Source organism: Littorina saxatilis, linkage group LG17 (genome assembly GCF_037325665.1).
Source record: "Littorina saxatilis isolate snail1 linkage group LG17, US_GU_Lsax_2.0, whole genome shotgun sequence".
Classification (NCBI taxonomy): Eukaryota; Metazoa; Mollusca; class Gastropoda; order Littorinimorpha; family Littorinidae; genus Littorina; species Littorina saxatilis.
Window position 1 is genome coordinate 68,817,595 of NC_090261.1, and position 24,277 is coordinate 68,841,871.

Consider the following 24,277-nt stretch of genomic DNA (forward strand, 5'->3'; position numbering starts at 1 on the left):
TAACAGATAATTTTATGTGACGTCATGCAGAAAAGGACGAAAGTTCACGACTTGCAGTAGGGTTTGGGACTTGGCCCATGGTGGCCTCCGTTATTAGTCTCGGCTTTCCTATTTTTGGGAGAAACTCATACTTCCGGTTCTTAAAGAAGTAGAAAAATGTCGTCACAGCCGTCACGAGTCAAATATATCATACGTCATGTCCCCGAGTACGCTAGTACAAGGCCAAGGGTCCAGCAGACTTTAATTGTGTGTGTGTGTGTGTGTGTGTGTCTCGACTTAACAGCTTATTGCTGGGAAACTACTGGGCGCAGTTCGTTCAAAAGTTGATACACTAACTTGATAATAGGTCCGATTGATCGTATTAAAACTTCATAATGTTACCTGGGACCTAAATGCGAAATAAACCACAAAAAAACGACTTGGCGGCGGGGGGAATTCGCGGAGCCACAGACAGCCAGGCAGTCTCATAGAACAGCCGAACGCGTCACACATTGACGAGAAATATAGCGTCATAAAAAGATTACGTCACGGTCAAAAGTCTTTTTCTCTCGCGCGGTGTGTGTGTGTGTTCATTTTGTGCACATGTGTTAGTGTTACTGTGTGTGTGTGTGTGTATGTGTGTGTGTGTGTGTGTGTGTGTGTGTGTGTGTGTGTGTGTGTGTGTGTGTGTATAACGCGATTCTGAGACACTCAGTACTGGACCGATCTTCATGAGAGTTCCTGAGCCGAGTATTATATCTCCAGACGTTTTTTTCCGTATTTTTTTTATATCCGGCTTTTTGTGAAAGTTGAGGCGGCACTGTCACGCTCTCATTTTTGAACCAATTTGTTTCAAATTTTGGTCAAGTAATCTTCGACGAAGCCCGGACTCTGGTAATTTTTTTACGAATGATTTCTTCGGGTTTTGCCGCCAAGGATAGTTCTGGGTAATCTTGGACTCGTCTGCGACCGTGACTAAAAGAGGGGAACACACGCATTTCAATCGTACAACAAGCAAAACGTTTTACTGCAGTAGACGAATACCGTGCAGTAAAAACTGCTGCTTGGGCGGATGATGACATTATCCAGTTTTACTGCAGGAAAACATTTTTACTGCAGTAAGTGACTGAATATTGTCATCATCCGCCCGGGCAGCTGATTTTACTGCACTGCCGCAATAAAAATAAGTTTTACTGCAGTAAAACCGACTGTAATTGGGGCAGATGAAAATTGAATAATGTCATCATCCGCCAAGGATACACACACACACACACACACACACACACACACACACACTGTCACTGACACTGACACGCATGGAAGACGGCGACTGAGCCATCGCGGATCCATAACATACATGACGTCATCATCATGCGACGATTACATGGAAGTGGCCTCCCTTATTTCACACTTCCGTAAAGTCGTCTGTCAACATAATGGCGTACTGGTTCCATCGCAATCCGTTAAAAGCTACGGCACCTGTCACCTTTGAGCTTCACGGGGTGTCTACCAATGATGTGACCAGGAAATTGTTCAGGTATGTGTGTGGATGAAGTGTTTACATACTGTTCACAGGATAACTTTGCGTGTAAGCCACGGTGGTAGTGGCTCTTCCAAATCAATGTTGTCATTCCTATTCCTATGTTTTATCTCATTTTAACACTATTGTGACTAGCACTGCCACGGCGTTTACGTCCTGCCTGCCCAAGCTTGCCACCAAGAAACTTCCCAAAAATCAGTAACTGTAAAGAAATCTGTCTAGCAAGCTTGAATTAAGTCCAATCACCACCAAATTGTGTGTACTAATTCAAAAATGGATGCCCAGTTCAGTCGTGCTATTTATAAGTTTGTCACGCGATTTGTTTTAGCAAAGGGGGGTGAAAGGGGGGTGAAAGGGGGATAATTTGTGTTTTTTAACGTTTTTTTGTGTGTGTTTTATTTTCTACTGCTTTTTTTAAAAGTTATTTTTTAACAGAAAGTATTATAAATAATGTTATAACCAAACAAGGTGTAAAACCTATGAATTAGCTGAAATACTGTTAACATTGTACACAGAAATAAGGAGACAGTACAAAGAAAAAAACAAGCAAATCACGCATTCACTCACAGCATCCTGACTCAAATGAAACAAAACTGTAGATCTAACACTCACCAAATGATGTCTAGGTAATCCATATTGAATATAAGTCACATTTTCACAACAAAGTACCAACTGTACACCTATGAACAATTCCAAAAGGATTTGAAGGCTCCAGCCATCCATTGTTATCAGTGCTGCCACGCCCCCATAGCTCCTGCACGATTCCGAGATACATGTTCGTCTAGCAGTATCACCGCCAACCACGTGTAGTTTGCCGACTCGTACTAGCAACAACGGGACTGTTTCTTCCTCACTTTCACTGCTTGTATCGCTTTCGTGAGGCGAAAACGATACGTCCGAATCATGCTCTACGGGATCCTCTAGGTCCAACATCCGAAGAATCTCCTCCCGAGACAAGGCTCGCCTTTGATTCATTTTTTTTCCTCAAAAACGCACACAAATCAGGCGGATTTGCAAATGGCAGAAGGGGACGCCAAGTGTATCAAGGGAAACAACTCAATTTATTTGCAAGCTTCAAAAACCGGGAAGCAATCACGAGTCGTGTACCTTGTATGTCTAATACTAAAATAGTCGCTTCCCGTCCGTGGGCGTTGCAGCGCTATTACTAATATAGTCGCATCCCGTCACGAAAGTGTTAAGTGTACACAGTTCGAGTTCCACCAATGAGGTTGATATCTAGAAGTTCTTTCTGTAGTTGCAAGCATCGTGAACAACGAAACAGGCGCGTTGATTTTGTGCCCAGTAGTTTGGTTGGCTCAACATTGCATGTATCACTATCATTGTATGTGAGAAGAACTGTATAACTTTTAAAGCAAACATAGTACATTGCGAAATTTCATTTTTTACTGAGTAGGTTGTATCCACAGGTGTCATGATAACAGGTAAATACTACAAAAGAAAGGTTTTATTGTTAACAATAAACTTACTGTTATAAATGACAAAGCAAACTGATACTAAATTTGAAAGAACAATGGCAAGATACCTTTTAGCAATTGCAAAATGCAAGCTATGTAGTAATAAGATTCTGTAGGCTATACATCACATGACATTGACACATGCATGTATAAAATTGAAGAAAACCTAGGAGTAGACAAGGCACAAGAGAGAACATATTTTGATAAAGGCATTTTTTTCTTTACTAATTGTAAACAGTATACCACTATATATCTCAATATTTATTGTAACTCTTATTCTTAAAAGTATGCATGCTATAGAATTAAAAAAAAGAAGTTTTAGTTTGTACTGTTTGAAAGGATGCGTATTGTTGAACATAATTTTAATAGTCACTCCAACTTGTTGCAACACTTCTCTGTGGAAAACTACAACTTCTTGAAATATGTCAAACTAAACAAAACAAACAGTGTTGGAATTACCGGTAATAATTGGCTGCCGGAATAACCTACTGGTTGATTTTTAGAACTACTGTTTTTCTCGCTGGTAAAATAACAAAACCCGTACTCTGAGTTGGACTTGTACTGGTTCCAGTGACAAGCCTACCTTTTTTTTCCTGGATATAGTTTTCATCATATAAGTTTGTGTACCTATTTGTTCGTTTGAAAAAATATTAGCGCCATCACTGACAAAAAACAAACTATATATTGACTAATATCAAGTTTATATTTCACAGGAGTGGTCACCAACATAATTCATTTGACAACAAACCAAGCAGTCACATAAACAAAGAAACACTTCTTCAGACCAGATAATGCCACTTAATGTCAGAGTCAGTCAGACAAATTTTTGGTCACTCGAATTTTTCTCACTGTCTTCATTTCAGTGACATGCGAACAAACCGCAACAAACTGCTGGAAATGATGGTGGATCCGAACCACACCATTGAGTCCATGGAACGAACAGCCAATGAATACTTTGCTCTCATCCAGGGCCTGTATCAGCAGATCGACCCCAACGAGCCAGAGAACAAGCTGCGGAAAGTCATTGCCTTCAAGTGGACCAGCTCCCTGACTGGCGCCGTGGCTGTGTATGTTGTGTGAATAGATGAATCGTTTGGAAATATCTCTGTCGGGTTATTATTAGTTGTGGAAGAGTTGCATTCCCTCAATTGTTCTTTCTTGCTTTTCCATAGAAAAAAACTGAGCCAAGCTACATGTGACATTGAAGGATAAATTGCCTCAGTGTTTCTATGGAAACAAGGGAACGCAACTCTTCCACAGCCCATGAAAACTTGAAAGAGTTATTTCCGAACATCGTCTATTGGTCTGAGTGGTTGCTTGGGTTGTTGGTTGGTTTGTTGGTTCGTTGACTGATGGATTGACTATTGACACACAGTGTGTATATCACCGTAGATCCACCCAGGGTTTTACCTGTGCTAATAGCGTTCTTCGAGTTTGACACACACAAATGTGTGTCTGTGTGTGTGGTTACATCAACGCTGCGCTAGGGAGTTTCTTTCAAAGCCAAGAAGTGTATTCTCTGATCGTCAGCAACAACCATTTAAACTCTTTTAATTCTATTACCTTTCTGTATACATCTCAAACTGTGACAGGAACTATGCTCAAAGTTAATGTTGCCCAAAAAGAATGGTGTTTAAATCACTTTTGTCAGAATGTGGTTCTAATAAATAACTCTAAACAAGGCAATGGGCGGTTCTGGTGAGGTTATGCCCCCTCTTTCTTTCGGCTGGTAACTGGCACCAAAGAGTGTATCCCTACGGAAAGAGGGGGCACTCCCTTCTTCACGCCACTTGCAAAAGTGATGCGAAGAGCCGGCGCCGAATCTACAACAGCGTTACGGCTTGACCGAGGAAAACGTTTATTTATTTATTTTATTTTATTTACGAGGATTTATATCGCGCACGTATCTCACCACACAAGGCGACTCAAGGCGCATGTTACCCATTAATGCCGTGTGAGATGGAATTTTTTACACAATATATCACGCATTCACATCGGCCAGTAGATCGACTGCCTTTAGGCGCTGCATCCACCTTTCACGGCCTATTATTCCAGGTCACACGGGTATTTGTAAACATTGTACCACTATATATATCTCCCACCAAGCAAGGAGGAATAGAAGAGTGACGGACTGTTTTTGTTTTCGGCTACTTATATAACTATCGAAAAGACTGTTTTATTTAGTTTTTGTAAAGAAAACACACTGGTCGTACTGTTACCAGCATCTGAAAACAATTTCACAGGCGTTCATGCAGTATTTGAACGAACGAAATCCTTTTTTGCGAGAATTCTGGCAATTTGGTGCTGAACACCAGGTCCCTCTTCCCTTGCTCGCCATTGCAATAAAACTGAGCGTGAGAAAGTCACTCAGTCAAAGGGGGAGCGGCTAGCTGGAATGCGGGAAGGTCTGGCATCGCTTCCAGGCCGAAGTGCCCCCTCTTTCCGTAGGGATACACTCTTTGCTGGCACCACCTCGCAGCAAGATCACACGACAAAGGAAAAAAACACTTATATTGGTCCCAAATAGCATATCGGTTTGGTAACAGTTTGTGTGTAAGTTGTGCATTTTTTACGGTAAACAGACTGGTCGGTTCTGGTGAGGTATGCCCCTTCTTTCTTTCGGCTGGTAACTGGCGCCATCTCGCGGCAAGATCACAGGAGTTGTCTCGCGTTATCACCCCAGGAGCACTCATTAGATTCTGTTGCATGCACACATGACCACAACTTGAAAGCCTGTCTGATGTCTTGTTCCGGTTGTTTTCAGTGAGTCCCGTGATGCTGTCTATGAACACATGTCCATGGCGGTCAACTTGGCGCTGTGGTACACAAAGCATGCTGCAAAACTGGCTGCCAAAGAGGAGTATGTCAAACATTTTGTTCATTTAACCTTTGTAATTTGGCATATGAAATTGTCTTAACATAATGTCAGAGTGGTCCAACTGATTACACCGAAGAACAAGTAGGGTTCACTCACTGCATTCAGTGAAAGTTGGTTGGCGTAAACTTTTTGTAGAAAAGACAATCTATGGACAGCAGGCAACGTACCTTCAAAATAAGTCAGCAGAGCACACATCATGTAAATGCTACCTCCCTTCAATCACACAGTTCAATTTCAGATGAAGATTAATCAATAATGCAACACTTTCCACTTTCTGTCCAAGTATCAGCGGTTCACTAATCACATGCTTCCTTTCAGCAACCACAAAAAAACACCTGCCTTCTTGTGTCAACAGTGAAATACAGTGTAACCCCCTTTTAAGACCCCCTGATGTAGGACTTTGTCTATTTTTAAGACCTTGCTTTTCCAAATGTTCTGTTATTACCTTTGTATATTTGCCTCTATTTTAAGACTCCCTTCTTTTTAAGACCCAATTTTCTCAGATTTGTTTTAGGTCTTTAAAGGGGGTTCCATTGTACACCATCAAAGATCTGGCCAGGCTTTGAGATGATGTAAGCCAGGCTTTGAGATGATGTACGCCAGGCTTTCAGATGATGTAAGCCAGGCTTTGAGATGATGTAAGCCAGGCATTGAGATGATGTAAGCCAGGCTTTGAGATGATGTAAGCCAGGCTTTGAGATGATGTAAGCCAGGCTTTGAGATGATGTAAGCCAGGCTTTGAGATGATGTAAGCCAGGCTTTGAGATGATGTAAGCCAGGCTTTTAGATGATGTGTAAGCCCGGCTTTTAGATGATGTAAGCCAGGCTTTGAGATGATGTAAGCCAGGCTTTTAGATGATGTAAGCCAGGCTTTTAGATGATGTAAGCCAGGCTTTGAGATGATGTAAGCCAGGCTTTTAGATGATGTAAGCCAGGCTTTTAGATGATGTAAGCCTGGCTTTTAGATGATGTAAGCCAGGCTTTTAGATGATGTAAGCCAGGCTTTTAGATGATCTAAGCCTGGTATTTAGATGATGTAATCCTGGCTTTTAGATGATGTAAGCCAGGCTTTTAGATGATGTAAGCCAGGCTTTTAGATGATGTAAGCCAGGCTTTTAGGTGATGTAAGCCAGGCTTTTAGGTGATGTAATCCTGGCTTTTAGATGTAAACCAGGCTTTTAGATGATGTAAGCCAGGCTTTTAGATGATGTAAGCCAGGCTTTTAGATGATGTAAGCCAGGCTTTCAGACAATGTAAGCCAGGCTTTTAGATGATGTAAGCCTGGCTTTTAGATGATGTAATCCTGGCTTTTAGATGATGTAAGCCAGGCTTTTAGATGATGTAAGCCAGGCTTTTAGATGATGTAAGCCAGGCTTTTGGATGATGTAAGCCTGGCTGCTATGTATGCAGAGTAAAAATGTTTTGCTGATTTAATTTTGCTGATTAACAGAAGATGTCAGTCACAAAATTAATTGTTCAAAATTTCTCACTTTGTGGGGAAAGTGGCCGGACTAGATTTAATATGTACATAATAGAAAGCTCTTATCTTATCAAAAGGCCTGGAGAAACTTATGGTTATTGACAAGATGGTGTTCACATGAGGGGAGGTAGCTTGAATGAAAAATGAATACCTCTGCTGGAGCGGCAGCTATCTACAGTGGAACCTGTCGATAACAACCACCCAAGGGACCAAAAGTGGTCGCTTATAGACAGGTGGTCGCTATGGAAAGGTGAAATATATACAGAACAAAATCATTGAGGATCCTTAGGGGTGGTCATTGTGAGCAGGTGGTCGCTATGGAGAGGTGGTCGCTATGGAGAGGTGGTCGTCAGGGCAGGTTCAACTCTACTGCAAAAATTGTAAACCCTTTGTTCACGGTTGTTTCATTCTTTGTTCTCTGCAGACCAGACATGGAAGAAGCTAAGGCTGTTCACAAGTGCATGCGGACTGCAGCAGGGGTCTTTAAATTTGTCAAGGTGAGGTTTCGAAAAAAGAGAAATTGTGGAACAATTGTGTGTGTGCATGTTTGAGAGAGAGAGAGAGAGAGAGAGACAGACAGACAGAGAGAGAGAGACAGACAGACAGAGTGAGAGACAGAGACAGAGAGAGAGAGAGAGAAAATATTACATTTCAGAAGGTAAGAATGTTAGTTTCAAAACTTGCAGCACTCACAGCGATTTGAGTAACAAGCTTCTCTGAGTCAGTATTAGCTATTCGCTGATGACTAGAACCTTTTGAAGTGGGAAAAAAATTCACCTAACAATATGTTTGATAACAGTTGATAGTTGTGGTTCTGCAGCATTCCTCTGCATTAGACCAAGTTTTTGTGTGTGTCTTTCTCCAGGAAACACTGGTGCCAAAGCTGGTTGACTCGTTTGAAAGCGGAACGGACGCCGACACCAGGGTGCTGGATGCCTACATCAAGCAGTGTACAGCTGAGGCACAGGAAGGTAAGCAGTCACACTTTGAAACATCTTCAGTAGATCCCTCCTTTTTAAGACTTCAAGATCTTAGATAATCAGGCCTTTAATAGGATTAGGAGGGAGTCTTAAAATAGAGGTTGTGAAAAAGTCTTAACGGGGGAAGGGTGGAGGAGGGGGTCTTGCATGAGGGGTTCTGATATATATATATGAAATAGATCATAGAGGTCAAAAATGAGAAAGATTGTGGAAATACAGAGTGGTGTGCAGTCTGTCTGTCTGTTAGTTCGCTGTGGTTATCTGATAAAATTGCGGAGCATGTTAAATGGTTGACATATATTTGTTACAACAATAACAATAACAACACTTTATTGTTCATTAAAAAGGAAAATTGCCTTCGACATGTCTAACCTGCCTGTCAACCATTAAAAAATACACACCGAAATAGAATGACAAGAACTTTGAAAAGAGGCACATAAAACATGTATGGTTATTGTATTAAGAATATTGCACTATATGTTTACTTCATTATCACATGGAGGGAGCTGTTACAATAAAAATTACATTGTTCTAGTGATAAATTTGCTGTTGACATATATTTGTTCCAGTGATAAATTTGCGGTTGACATATATTTGTTCCAGTGATAAATTTGCAGTTGACATATATTTTTTCCAGTGACCATAGCGAGGGCCATTGAGCTGAAACACTCCAGTGGACTGATAGCAGCCCTGGCCAACGAAACCTCCGTCTTGTACACTGATGCAGGTGTGTATTGAGTCTGACGACTTTGTAAGCAGCCCCCTTGGTTTCAAGGGACCACTGTTATTTAACTCATTGTCTCCCAGGTACGGATATATCCGTACCCACTCATTTGGCTCTATCTGACCAGGTACAGATAATTCGCTCAGACTGTTAGCTTCAGTCGCTTCCTGTAACGTCGATCTAACGCCTGCATTCCAGCGTGTTTACACAGCTTCTACAATTCTGAGTGACCTGCTGCAGCACAGCTGGTCTCGGCTAAAAAATAAATATTGGTCAACATAGGTGGGGTAGAAAGTGTTAACTTGTCATGGTGTTCATGTATATGGGACTGTTCTCAATGCAGTTTGCAGATTGTGCATGTATCTACTGAGTTGTTAGATACAGGGAAGTGAAGTTCAGAGTCACATGAAGGGTACCAGGAGTGTGAATTGGCTAGTGTTATTCACTGTTACAATTTCTCCTAGCTGTTTTTACCCAATCTCTCTCTGTCTCCTGCCAACCCTCTTCCACTCTCCCCCCCCCCCCCCCTCTGTGTGTGTGTGTGTGTGTCTCTCTCTCTCTCTCTAATTATTATTGTCAGTAAGTACTGGTGTCACATGACTGATGTGAACCAGTTGATTGGCTAATGGCGATGCGCTTAAATCTGTTAGCGCACTCTTGGAGTGCGCTAACTTTTCCACAGAGCGTATTCTTACGCCCTTTGCCAAAGCGAGACTGTACTCTCATCCTCAGAATTAATTAATTACATGTAGCTTATATTCTCCACAATACCAAATGACCATAAATTCCCTGCTTCTCAATTAAAGCAGAAGTGGGTTTTTTTCTGACAGATTGCATGTGCCTGTGCCAGTGCCAGTGATCTAAAACTAGAAGCCGCTGTGTTTCATCTCATTTTCGCCGACTTGCATAGATTCTTCTCATAATATGTCGTGTTAGTGGCATGTAGCTTATCATCCACATTTCCAAATGATGAGTTAGTATACAATTCCCAGCGGCTAACAGAAAACACAAGTGTTATTCCGATAACGTACACAGCATTTGGAAGACTGATTCGATCGACTCTAGCAGACTACACTGAAATACGACTGCATCAGTTCAGTAAATGAATGGTTTCCGAATTATTATTTCAAGGCAAGAACAATCGTAATCGAAAACGTGTAGGGTTCAGAACGTTCTTACCATATAATTATAAGACTTATTACCAGCCTGCCTTATTCGTGCAGACTCAGTGACAGTGCAGACTGCAGTGGTTCGATTGTTCTAGCCTAGCAGTAGCAGACGACATAAACCCCGCTCAGCAAATTAACATGTTGGGCAAATGTGAACGAAAAAACGATGGGGATATAATACGTGTAGGGTTCAGAGCATTCTTACCGTTCATATTTAGTATCAGACTCCCCGATGAGTGAAGATACAACACGAGATATATGCCACATTCATTTTGAAAATGTGCGAACAGTCGAGTTCTTCGTGGGGTAGTCAATTCAAGGGGAGTCACTCCGCACAGTCAATCCATCGACGCTCGACTGAAGGTTTCGAATCGCAAATAATGAAGAGCAGAGTCCTTTCTCAGAGTTCAAATGAGGTCTCTCTGAAAGATCATCACTGTTCAGCTTTAACACTACACTGGAATTTACCAACAGAAATTAAAATGCGTGTGACGAAAGCACGACACACTTGAGACACCGGCCCACACAAAAGTAGATCTTACTGTACACGACCTGACCACACAGTTATGCCTATTCAAATGCGCGTAGCAAAGTGTGCGTTTGGAATCTTCTTTTTTCTATGGCGGTACTGACAATATCGTTATTGAAACAATCCCAGTGCACTAAGGGATTTATAGAGCAAATCTCGAAAATAATTATTGAACTCAGCGCTATGCGCTTCGTTCAATAATGAATTTTCTCGATTTGCTCTATAAATCCCTTAGTGCACTGGGATGTCTCAATAACTTAAATTATTGAGTCACTTGAGAAAAAGTGACTCTATGTAATCGGTCAGTGTTAGTCTGTCCGGCCGGCACCTTAACGTTGGACTTTTCTCGGAAACTATCAAAGCGATCGGGCTCATATTTTGTTTAGTCGTGACCTCCAATGACCTCTACACTTTAACGATGGTTTCGTTGACCTTTGACCTTTTTCAAGGTCACAGGTCAGCGTCAAAGGAAAAATTAGACATTTTATATCTTTGACAAAGTTCATCGGATGTGATTGAAACTTTGTAGGATTATTCTTTACATCAAAGTATTTACATCTGTAGCCTTCTACGAACGTTATCAGAAAAACAAGGGAGATAACTAGCCTTTTCTGTTCGGCAACACACAACTTAACGTTGGGCTTTTCTCGGAAACTATAAAAGTGACCGGGCTCAAATTTTATGTGAACGTGACTCATTGTGTTGTGAATAGCAATTTCTTCCTGTCCATCTGATGCCTCATATAATATTCAGAACTGCGAAAGTGACTCGATCGAGCGTTTGCTCTTCTTGTTATCAATATTATTACTACTACTTATTATTATTAGTAGTAGTAGTATTGTTATTATTGTCATTATTGTTATTATTATAAGTGTTATTATTTTATTGTTATTAATCTTATTATCATGAAATCATCATCATTGCCTTCATTGCTATTATCATTGTTACTTTTGCTATCTTTATACTTCATAGTTTTTATTTAGTTAATCTATAACTTTTGATTTGCTTTTGAATGTTACTTATTACCATAATGTATGTTTCGTCAAATTCGTAGTGTCCATATACTCTTTTCATGTGTTGTTTTGTTCTCGTCTTTGTTTGCAAGGACAGATTGTAAGACTAGGCAATGCCTAAAATCTCCATCCTTCTGTAATAAAGTTTAATCAATCAATCAATCAATCAATCTCTCTCTCTCTCTCTCTCTCTCTCTCTCTCTCTCTCTCTCTCTCTCTCTCTCTCTCTCTCTCTCTCTCTCTCTCTCCATGACTTCCTCATGATGCATTATTTACAACCACATTTGTTGCATAATATATCAGTCAGAATCAAGCTAATCTGAACAATTGCTGTGACTACAGACAGCGCTCTGGCCAGCCTGGATGACAAGATTGCATTGAAGTGGCGCAAATATTGTCAGCTCAAGTCAAGCTTCTACCTCGCATGTGTAAGTGTTGCTGCAGTTTTAACAGGTCATCGTACCATTCATCATTGTTCTTTTTACATTTAGTCAAGTTATGACTAAATGTTTTAACATAGAGGGGGGAATCGAGACGACGGTCGTGGTGTATGTGTGTGTATGTGTGTGTAAGTGTGCGTGCGTGCGTGTAGAGCGATTCAGACCAAACTACTGGACCGATCTTTATGAAATTTGACATGAGAGTTCCTGGGTATGATATCCCCATACGTTTTTTTCATTTTTTTTGGTAAATGTCTTTGATGACGTCATATCCGGCTTTTCGTGAAAGTTGAGGCGGCACTGTCACGCCCTCATTTTTCAACCAAATTGGTTGAAATTTTGGTCAAGTAATCTTCGACGAAGCCCGGACTTCGGTATTGCATTTCAGCTTGGTGGCTTAAAATTTAATTAATGACTTTGGTCATTAAAAATCTGAAAATTGTTAAAAAAAACAAATTTTTTATAAAACTATCCAAATTTACGTTCATCTTATTCTCCATCATTTGCTGATTCAAAAAACATATAAATATGTTATATTTGGATTAAAAACAAGCTCTGAAAATTAAATATATAAAAATTATTATCAAAATTAAATTTTCGAAATCAATTTAAAAACACTTTCATCTTATTCCTTGTCGGTTCCTGATTCCAAAAACATATAGATATGATATGTTTGGATTGAAAACACGCTCAGAAAGTTAAAACGAAGAGAGGTACAGAAAAGCGTGCTATCCTTCTCAGCGCAACTACTACCCCGCTCTTCTTGTCAATTTCACTGCCTTTGCCATGAGCGGTGGACTGACGATGCTACGAGTATACGGTCTTCCTGCGTTGCATTGCGTTCAGTTTCATTCTGTGAGTTCGACAGCTACTTGACTAAATGTTGTATTTTCGCCTTACGCGACTTGTTTTTCATGCACTGTATTTGTGTGCGTGTGCGAGTGCGAGAGAGAGAGAGGGAGGAAGTGTGTGTGCACATGGTTCAAATAAAATCTTATGTCTGGCGTTATTTTTGCAATGAACAGGCCCACAGTTACAACGGAGAGACCTTGCTGGCTCAAGATAAATGCGGAGAAGCGATCCGAGGGCTACAGGAAAGTGTCAAGAGTAAGTAACCTCTAGAACAATTTTATTACTCTAATAAATCATAATCCTTTTGATACCTTCTAATGTATCTTGTCTCTTCTAGATCTAGTTTTGTGAGTGTTGATTTTTTTTTAGTAAAGTATTTAATTTGGTCACATTTGTAGGATTATCTCTTTTTTAAGATCTTATTCTTTTTGGAATTTTAGGAGGCGTGAAAATAATTTAGCTACTTGAAGTTGAATAACAAAAAAATGACAAGAACGGTGGGGATATAGCTCAGTCTGGAGAGGCGTTGGCTTTGAAACTAGTTCATTGTCTCTATCGGCACTTGTTGAGCATGCACTGTCTTGGAAAAAAGGTCATACATGTAAAAACCCATTCGTGCAAATACATGAGTTTTTTGGGGAATTACAGCTAAATTAAATGATCGCAAAAGAAGAAGGAGACGAAGAAGACCCAGAAAGGACATGCACTAGCTGTACTGCACCCTACAAAGAGAGAAGAAAAAAATCTGTAAACAGAAATACAGTCTAGCATAGTTTTGTGCCTATGTACACCAGTCAACATGGGACTTTTGAAAAGTGCTGTCTTATTCAAGATATCTTTTGTTTTCTAGCATTTTTTATCTCCGAGATACAGTGTTGTGTCTACTATCTTGGGTGAACATGTGACTTTTGAAAAGTGCTGTCTTAGTCAAGATATCTTTTTTCTAGCATTTCTTATCTCCGAGATACAGTGTTGTGTCTACTATCTTGGGTGAACATTTTACTTTTGAAAAGTGCTGTCTTATTCAAGATATCTTTTGTTTTCTAGCATTTTTTATCTCCGAGATACAGTGTTGTGTCTACTATCTTGGGTGAACATTTTACTTTTGAAAAGTGCTGTCTTATTCAAGATATCTTTTGTTTTCTAGCCTTTTTTATCTCCGAGATACAGTGTTGTGTCTACTATCTTGGGTGAACATTTCACTTTTGAAAAGTGCTGTCTTATTCAAGACTAGATAATTACCCGCTTCGCCGGGTACCGGCTTCGCCGGGAAGAAGTAGAGCCGAATACCAGGCTGCGCCTGGGACCCGGCAACGGGTGTACGCCGGCTTCGCCAGCGCACGAAGGAAAGGAGATAAACGCGCAAAACACTGGAGACCTTCTAAAAATAGTAACGTGCAGTGACCTTCTAAAAATAGTAACGTAGTAACGGGAATATGGATTGACGCCACATGGAGGAAGGGAGATAATCGCGGCTGAAAACACTCAATCAATCAATCAATGAGTCTTATATCGCGCATATTCCGTGGGTACAGTTCTAGGCGCTCTGCAGTGATGCCGTGTGAGATGAAATTTTATACGGCCAGTAGATTGCAGCCATTTCGGCGCATATTTACCTTTCACGGCCTATTATTCCAAGTCACACGGGTATAGGTAGACAATTATTAACTGTGCCTAAGCAATTTTGCCAGGAAAGACCCTTTTGTCAATCGTGGGATCTTTAACGTGCACACCCAATGTAGTGTACACGGGGGGAGGTTCGGACACCGAAGAGAGTCTGCACACAAAGTTGACACTGTGAAATAAATTTCCGCCGAACCTGGGATCGAACCCACGCTGACAGCGGCCAACTGAATACAAATCCAGCGCGCTACCAACTGAGCTATATCCCCACCGGAGAAGATAAGGAAGAGTTACTGGTAGTGGATCCCAACAACAACAAAAACAAAACAAAAAAAATCGGTTCAGCGCGCACAGCGCTGCGCGCTGAGAGCACGTGTTGAAATATCTCATCGATGAGGTTGTGTCCGGGGTGTAGCTGAATACGGTGTCCAAATTTGAAAAAGATCCACCGAGAACTTTGGCCGTGCATCGCGAACAGACAGACAGACAGACACTAGTCGTATATGTATATAGATATCTTTTGTTTTCTAGCATTTTTTATCTCCGAGATACAGTGTTGTGTCTACTATCTTGGGTGAACATTTTACTTTTGAAAAGTGCTGTCTTACATTTAAATAAAAAGAAAACACACCAGTAACCAGGTTAGGTACGTTTATATTTTTAATCAATATTTCGGCACGTTACTGCCTTCTTCGGGATGGTAAGCTTATGGAAAGAATCTTTTTTGCTGTCTTAGTCAAGATATCTTTTGTTTTCTAGCATCTTTTATCCCTGACCATGTAAGTGTGTTTGTGTGTGCAGTGTATGAGAAGGCGGAACTGCTGTGCAAAGAGTATGCCGCGACCAAGGGAGCCGGCACGACGGCCAGACCTCAGAACCATCTCTTCTTCCGCAGGCTGGGGCCGGTAGTACGCCGAACACTCGAGAAATGTGACAGAGAAAACGGACTTATGTAAGGCAGAAACTGTTGTGTGTGTGTGTGGATGGTGTGGCTGTGTATGGGGGGGGGGGGGGGGGGAGCAAATTACTGTGCCAGCAAAAAAACAGACTGATGTAAGGCAGTATCTAGTGTGTGTTCTGTTTGTGTAGGGGAGGGTGGTGCAGGGATGTCGTTAGGCGTCGGACATCGGACATAGACCGATTAAAAGGCTCAAATGTCCGATTCACATAGCCGCATGGCGTTCAGATGTCCTATCGTTTTGAACTGAGCGCGGTCATTGTCCGATAAGGACTCCATTCCTTCGGACAGCGCATTATTTGATCATTTTCCTTTCATGATAGAAATCTTCAAAAAGCGACCGAGCGCTTTCGCGTACAGGTGCACTGAAGTTGTGCAGTGCAGATCTTGCCTTTTTCGAACCATTCGCGGTATGAGCCGTTTGCGTACACCCGTCTATCCCTAAAGTTAGGAGTACGGGAGACAACTCCAACAGACCAAGGCTTGCGTCTGCTTTAATTTGCTTTCGGTTAGAGATGAAGCGCACGGCACTGAATTATACCGCACAAAAAAACTAACGCCTGCCAAAGAAAAGCAAAAGCTGAACACGTTTGGCGTTTCAATGGCATCGTGTGCTAAATCAGGGCCAAGAACAGGGGAAAACACGGCTAGCATCATTCTGGAAAACACGGCTAGCATCATTCCGGAAAACACGGCTAGCATCATTCTGGAAAACACGGCTAGCATCATTCTGGAAAACATGGCTAGCATCATTCTGGAAAACACGGCTAGCATCATTCTGGAAAACACGGCTAGCATCATTGCATGTATAGTTTGTTGGTTATGTTTGGTCGGTTTCTTTGCCTGTGCGTGTATAGTATGCTTGGTCGATGTATGTATTGTAAAGCGCTAAGAGTAGACATTTTTCTAGAATAGCGCTATAAAAGTTTGCATTATTATTATTATTATTATTCTGGAAAATTGCAGTGCCAATAACAGTGTCGCCGCTGAAACCTCCACAATCACGGAAAGCAAAGTTTCGTCACTTGTAGATGGTGTCGGTACAGCAGGAAATTCACACAAACGCTGTTTAGTACTAGTTGGTTAGAATTTGACAGCAAAGAGACCATCTATATAGGCAAACTGTTTTGTTGAATCTGTGAAGAAAAAGCCCCGTCAGGAAATTCATGCAGATTGTGTAAGAGTGCTGAAGTTTTTGGTTGTTTTTTAGTTTGTTTGTTTCTTTATTTGGTGTGTCCTGTTTGAAACAAAAGTAATCTATATATATATATATGACTAGTGTCTGTGTGTCTGTCTGTGCGCGCTGAACCGATTTTGTGTTTTTTTGGTCTGGATCCACTACCAGTAACTCTTCCTTATCTTCTCCAGTGTTTTCAGCCGCGATTATCTCCCTTCCTCCGTGTGGCGTCAATCCATATTCCCGTTACTACGCTACTATTTTTAGAAGGTCACTGCACGTTACTATTTTTAGAAGGTCTCCAGTGTTTTGCGCGTTTATCTCCTTTCCTTCCCGGCAAAGTCGGGTCCCAGGCACAGCCTGGTATTTGGCTCTACTTCTTCCCGGCAAAGCCGGTACCCGGCGAAGCGGGTAATCATCTAGTAAAACAATATACGCAAACAATGTTTGGTGCATATACTGATATGTCTGTGTGCACATGATTTTGTGTTTTGCACAAAATTATAATGTCCTTTTAAATTTTCTAAAAGCAGTCAAATGTCCTATTGATGCCGAAGAGCTCAGGACATTTGTCCTATAGGTATGAATTTGTGGCAACATCCCTGGTGGTGGTGGTAGATAAGTGTGTGAGGGAGAGAGTGTGTGTGTGTGTGTGTGTGTGTGTGTGTGTGTGTGTGTGTGTGTGTGTGTGTGTGTGTGTGTGTGTGTGTGTGTGTGTGTGTGAGAATGTGTGTGAGAATGTGTGTGTATGGGAGAGAGGAAGAGAGAGAGAGAGAGTCTGTGTGTGAGAGAGAGAGAGAGAGCTAGAGAGAGAATGTGTCCTTGCATGTGAATGTGTGTGTGAGAGAGAGAATGAAAAGGTGTGTGTTAGTCTGTGTATGGGAGAATGTGTGTGTGCGTGTCTCTTTTTATATTTAGTCAAGTTTTGACTAAATATTTTAACATCGAGGGGGAATCGAAACGAGGGTCGTGGTGTATGTGCGTGTGTGTGTGTGTCTGTCTGTCTGTGTGTGTGTGTGTGTAGAGCGATTCAGACTAAACTACTGGACCGATCTTTATGAAATTTGACATGAGAGTTCCTGGGTATGATATCCCCGAACGTTTTTTTCATTTTTTTGAGTCACTTGAGAAAATGTGACTCTATGTAATCGGTCAGTGTTAGTCTGTCCGGCCGGCCGTCCGGCCGGCCGGCCGTCCGTAGACACCACCTTAACGTTGGACTTTTCTCGGAAACTATCAAAGCGATCGGGCTCATATTTTGTTTAGTCGTGACCTCCAATGACCTCTACACTTTAACGATGGTTTCGTTGACCTTTGACCTTTTTCAAGGTCACAGGTCAGCGTCAAAGGAAAAATTAGACATTTTATATCTTTGACAAAGTTCATCGGATGTGATTGAAACTTTGTAGGATTATTCTTTACATCAAAGTATTTACATCTGTAGCCTTTTACGAACGTTATCAGAAAAACAAGGGAGATAACTAGCCTTTTCTGTTCGGCAACACACAACTTAACGTTGGGCTTTTCTCGGAAACTATAAAAGTGACCGGGCTCAAATTTTATGTGAACGTGACTCATTGTGTTGTGAATAGCAATTTCTTCCTGTCCATCTGATGCCTCATATAATATTCAGAACTGCGAAAGTGACTCGATCGAGCGTTTGCTCTTCTTGTTGATAAATGTCTTTGATGACGTCATATCCGGCTTTTCGTGAAAGTTGAGGCGGCACTGTCACGCCCTCATTTTTCAACCAAATTGGTTGAAATTTTGGTCAAGTAATCTTCGACGAAGCCCGGACTTCGGTATTGCATTTCAGCTTGGTGACTTAAAAATTAATTAATGACTTTGGTCATTAAAAATCGGAAAATTGTAAAAAAAAAAAAAAATTTATAAAACGATCCAAATTTACGTTAATCTTATTCTCCATCATTTTCTGATTCCAAAAACATATAAATATGTTATATTCGGATTAAAAACAAGCTCTGAAAATTAAATATATAAAAATTATTATCAAAATTATATTGTCCAAATCAATTTAAAAACACTTTCATCTTATTCCTAGTCGGTTCCTGATTCCAAAAACATATAGATATGATATGTTTGGATTAAAAACACGCTCAGAAAGTTAAAACAAAGAGAGGTACAGAAAAGCGTGCTATCCTTCTTAGCGCAACTACTACCCCGCTCTTCTTGTCAATTTCACTGCCTTTGCCATGAGCGGTGGACTGACGATGCTACAAGTATACGGTCTTGCTGAAAAATGGCATTGCGTTCAGTTTCATTCTGTGAGTTCAACAGCTACTTGACTAAATATTGTATTTTCGCCTTACGCGACTTGTTTTTGTCTCTGTGTGTGTCTGTGTGTGAGTTAACTGAAAGAAATTTTCAAAAAATAAAGTCTTCTTCTTTGCGTTGGGACAGGCTGATCTTTCTTAACCCAGTGTGGGATTTTCAGTGGGGCGACCACCCCCAACCCAGCGCGTCCTCGGGTGGCGGATAGGGGAATGGTATGGAGATCAGCCGCTTGCGGCCGCGGACCAAACTGGCTCCGGGTGGGATCCCGGAAAATCCTCCCCCCCTGTGCTCTCAGGGTAGGACGTACGGGCCATGAGCTAAGGGTGAGGTAACCCCGACAGAAAACCCCGAATGCTGAAGACGGAGGACCCGGGCCGCACGGCGCATTCTAACAAACCACGGGTACACGCACTTACGCAAATGATGACACAAAAAAAATAAAGTAGAAACTAACCAGATTGTGCTTCCTTGTGTCATTGCTGCATTCTTTCATCGTTGATTTTTCTTTGTCCAGCTACCACCAGAAAGTAGCGTACGACCCCCCTCACCTAGAGTTGAGAGCGACGTACGGACTGGTCAGCCCTGAAGAGTATCAAAGTCCAGTCATGAATCCCCTATGGACCCCTGATACCTACACCAAGATGGACACCACTCGAGCGCCCCAGCCACAACAACCCAAGGTAAAGGCGGTCCTTATATGAGCTCAAAGTCGACTTTGCAAAGTCTTTTTATCAAAAACTTAGTGCTAAAGCTTAGTGCGGCCAGCTTCCTGAAGTATGCTTTGTATAGTCTTAGGGCGGGGATATAGCTCAGTTGGTAGCGCGCTGGATTTGTATTCAGTTGGCCGCTGTCAGCGTGAGTTCGATCCCAGGTTCGGCGGAAATTTATTTCAGAGTCAACTTTGTGTGCAGACTCTCTTCGGTGTCCGAACTCCCCCCCGTGTACACTGCATTGGGTGTGCACGTTAAAGATCCCACGATTGACAAAAGGGTCTTTCCTGGCAAAATTGCTTTGGCACAGTTAATAATTGTCTACCTATACCCGTGTGACTTGGAATAATAGGCCGTGAAAGGTAAATATGCCCCGAAATGGCTGTAATTACTGGCCGTATAAAATTTCATCTCACACGGCATCACTGCTGAGCGCCTAGAACTGTACCCACGGAATATGCGCGATATAAGCCTCATTGATTGATTGATTGATAGTCTTGTACTTGGCCCAGGTAAGGACAGGCTTAAACATGATATGATTCATTTGTAAAGAATTAATTGTCTTGATGTTTGTCATATTAGTGTATCTATTTGCTGTAGTCTCAGAATCAAGTCAGGCTGAGAGGGACTTCTGGTTGGTCCTTGACAACCTGCTTTTTCACATTTTCTCTTTATAACATCTTTAAATGTACCTCCATTTTAAGACTCCCTCCATTTTAAGACCTGATTTTCTCAGACTTGTCAAGGTCTTAAAAAGGAGGTTCCACTGTATGCTTGTGTGCTTTGACAAGTAAGATGTAAAAATGGGGGAAAGAAACAAAATGCATACACATACCTTGGATTTGTCATTACCAAATCTTGAATGTTTGTATTGCATGCTTCTGAAGAAATGCTATGATTTGCATTGCAACAAAATGTAGACTGACTATAGTTTTAACGTTACTCAGTTATGTGTGTAAAGGTTTCTTGTGTCTGCCTGTCTCTTGGCACACACTCCCTTTGTGTATGTGTACTTTTCTTGCTTTTAAAACACACAATATTTTAGCAGCTCTATTTGTGCTCTGTGTGTGTATGTGTGTGGTGGTTTTTTTCTTCAAGTTTTATGTTTCAGGTTTAGCTGGAGCAGATACAAAGAGTACGTGTTTCAAGGCACGCTCATTCTTGTGAAAACAATTCTGTTCATTATTTCAGATCTTCCCAGGCTTTGTCTTAACTGGAAAAACTTAACTGGAAAAAGACAATCCCTCTACTTGAATACCTGCCTACAATCAACATCATGACTGCGTCGTCTGCAACATTGTAATGTTTTGATTAATCAATCTGATTTTGCACACAAAGCAGTCAGAGTGTTGAATGTTTATGTGTGTCCAAATGGAGGGATTTCTTGTCCCATACCAATGCCTGGTCACATCTTGTCCCATACCAAAGCCTGGTCACATCTTGTCCCCTACCAAAGCCTGGTCACATCTTGTCCCCTACCAAAGCCTGGTCACATCTTGTCCCATACCAAAGCCTGGTCACATCTTGTCCCCTACCAAAGCCTGGTCACATCTTGTCCCGTACCAAAGCCTGGTCACATCTTGTCCCATACCAAAGCCTGGTCACATCTTGTCCCATACCAAAGCCTGGTCACATCTTGTCCCATACCAAAGCCTGGTCACATCTTGTCCCATACCAAAGCCTGGTCACATCTTGTCCCATACCAAAGCCTGGTCACATCTGAGATGGTGAGCGGAATCGTCGACACAGGAACGACTGTGACTTGAAAGAAGCTTGAAATTAATTTAATTTTATTTGATTTCAGAAAAAGCCAGATGAGAAGCCACCCACGCTGCCGGAAGTGAAAGAAAAAGAGACACCGATGTCAGATCATGATCCAAAAAACTTCAGTGGATGCACAGTTTCATAACGTGGAACAACCATCTCTACAGTTTTGTTAACTATCTCTTACTTTTTGTAAACCATCTCTTAGGTTTGTCAGCCACCTCTTTAATTGGTTTTATCAACTATCTCTTGGGTTTTGTCAGCTATCTCTTGGCTCGTGTTTAGTGTCAACCATCTCTTAGTTTTTGTAAGCCATCTCTTACGTTAGTGAGCCACCTCTTTAATTGGTTTTATCAACCATCTCTTTGGTTTTGTCACAAAAACACACACACACAAAACTGAGTAACAGAGTTTGCAAAATGAAGGTAGGTTAAGTTTACCATAACAACACAAGAATGTACAGGAAGTGACAACAACAGTGGTCTATAAACAAAAGTGGGATATATATGCAGGAGGGATATTTATTGAGTCCTGAGTATTTGTATTTGTGATCAGATCCTATTTTCTTTTTGTGTGTGTGTTTAAAATCTTGATAATTAAGTGCCACTACTAAATAAAAATGTGTTCATGCATCCTCATCTTTTGACCAGCAGTTAACCAATGTGGTGGCAAATGGGTTCGTTACAATTATTGTGGTGACTGAAATTGTATTGTTGATCTGTGTTATTCTGTTATTCTGTTATTCCTTGTCTTCACTGTTCAAGGAGATTGAACATTTTATCAGTGGATAGAAATGTTTTAATCAGGAATAACTGATTTGAGTTGAAATCACTCAAACTGAACAAATGTTATGGTGTTTTCAATAGATCTTGCAACAGAATAATGTAATAGAGACTTACATATGGTATCGGCAAAGAAGTTTTGATTGTGATATACACACTTTTTATGATACAGTTACAAGAAATACCATTTACTAGACTGTGGAAATTGAATGATTTTTTTTCGGCTTTTTTTTTGGTATGAGTTTATATTTTCTTTTCGGGGATTCTTGATTTTGTAATTTTATAAGGTTCGGTTTTTTGCTCAGGCTTGTACAAAGATATGTACATATTGTTGTAAATATTGTACAGCACACCATTTGTACAGAACTGTAAAGGTCTAGGTTTCCCTGCCGGTGTAAATAGTGCGTGTAACTTTTGTATTCTTATAATGATTATGTACGCATCATTTGTCTTACAATTGTTACATGTGGAAATTACCCCCCACGGGTTAGGGGGAAGAATTTACCCCTCCCTGGTCCCCCCACGGGTTAGGGGGAAGAATTTACCCGATGCTCCCCAGCATGTCGTAAGAGGCGACTAACGGATTCTGTTTCTCCTTTTACCCTTGTTAAGTGTTTCTTGTATAGAATATAGTCAATGTTTGTGAAGATTTTAGTCAAGCAGGATGTAAGAAATGTTAAGTCCTTTGTACTGGAAACTTGCATTCTCCCAGTAAGGTCATTGTACTACGTTGCAAGCCCCTGGAGCAATTTTTTGATTAGTGCTTTTGTGAACAAGAAACAATTAACAAGTGGCTCTATCCCATCCCCCCCCCCCCCCCCCCCCCCCCCTTTCCCCGTCGCGATATAACCTTGAACGGTTGAAAACGACGTTAAACACCAAATAAAGAAAATAAAGAAAGATGTGGAATTTGTTTTTCATTTCAAAAGATTACGTTTTTAAAAGCAGACTCGGCTCCTTGAAGAACTGTGTTGAGAATGTCAGCTGAGAGATCTTATTCCTTTGTGTTAGGCTCCCTTTTTGATACATCATTTATATGTTTCCGAAAGTCATTGTGATCAATATGTAAGATATTTTTGCAGTGCTGTCGATGTTTTCACTGCAAGAAAAAAGAAAAGGGGAACGTTGTCAGCGCTGAAAACTTATACAAAACTTAGATTTTTTAATTTATGTTCTTTCTTTTGATCGTTCTTAGCAGTTATCATGCTACTGTTCCAGACTGTTCTTCTGTTGGTATCATCATGCACTGCACCAGTAGGAATAACTTCCCTTGCACAAAGTAAAGGGAGACAACAAGTTGTTACAAACTATGGATTACTTCCCTTATACCAATATCACCTGTGCTCATGACTTCGTTAAATAGTTGAGAGAGAGTGAGAGTGTGTGTATGTTTCTCTTTTTTCTAGTGAATCTAATGCTTGTGATGTTTATAATTTATTTAGTGGCCCGTGGTTTCTGATTGCTAGATTGCGTCAATAACAGTGTACTTTCACTTACTGTTTGTCGATTTTGTTATTTTGTTACCTCTCCCGTAGATCTATGCATTAAACGTTTAGTAGGTGCACATAAAGTCAATATTTTCCTTTCCTGTAATTTTGTCTGTATATATGCAACTGAACATGTTTCATGTTTTAAGTCCTAGCCCTATCTCTCCCTGATGATGGTTATCATTTTTTAATCTTTAAACTGTTTCTGGCTGTATGTTTTGTAGTGAATCATGCGGTATGTCTTTCAGATCTGTTTGAACATTCCTTGTGAGAATGTCATGCAGTTTACAGAATCTTGTTGTAATTCTATGGAATAGTGTTGATCACTCTAAAATGATTGCTTGAATACTTTTTCGTTACTATCACTCCCATCTGTGTTTTGTTAGTGTCCTGACAGATTTATTAAATCCACATTAATTGTG

At 40.9% G+C, this 24,277-nt stretch overlaps 1 protein-coding gene across 1 annotated transcript; it reads left to right on the forward strand.

Annotated features, from left to right (window-relative positions):
• Window positions 1-1,366: 1,366 nt before the first annotated feature.
• Window positions 1,367-24,277, forward strand: LOC138952353 (BRO1 domain-containing protein BROX-like). Its single transcript, XM_070324006.1, has 11 exons — window positions 1,367-1,516; window positions 3,858-4,061; window positions 5,759-5,854; window positions 7,777-7,849; window positions 8,218-8,323; window positions 8,970-9,059; window positions 12,110-12,195; window positions 13,233-13,314; window positions 15,484-15,634; window positions 19,627-19,792; window positions 21,627-24,277. Exons 1-11 carry the CDS (start codon window positions 1,416-1,418, stop codon window positions 21,729-21,731), a joined length of 1,260 nt encoding a protein of 419 aa, XP_070180107.1. The 5' UTR covers window positions 1,367-1,415; the 3' UTR covers window positions 21,732-24,277.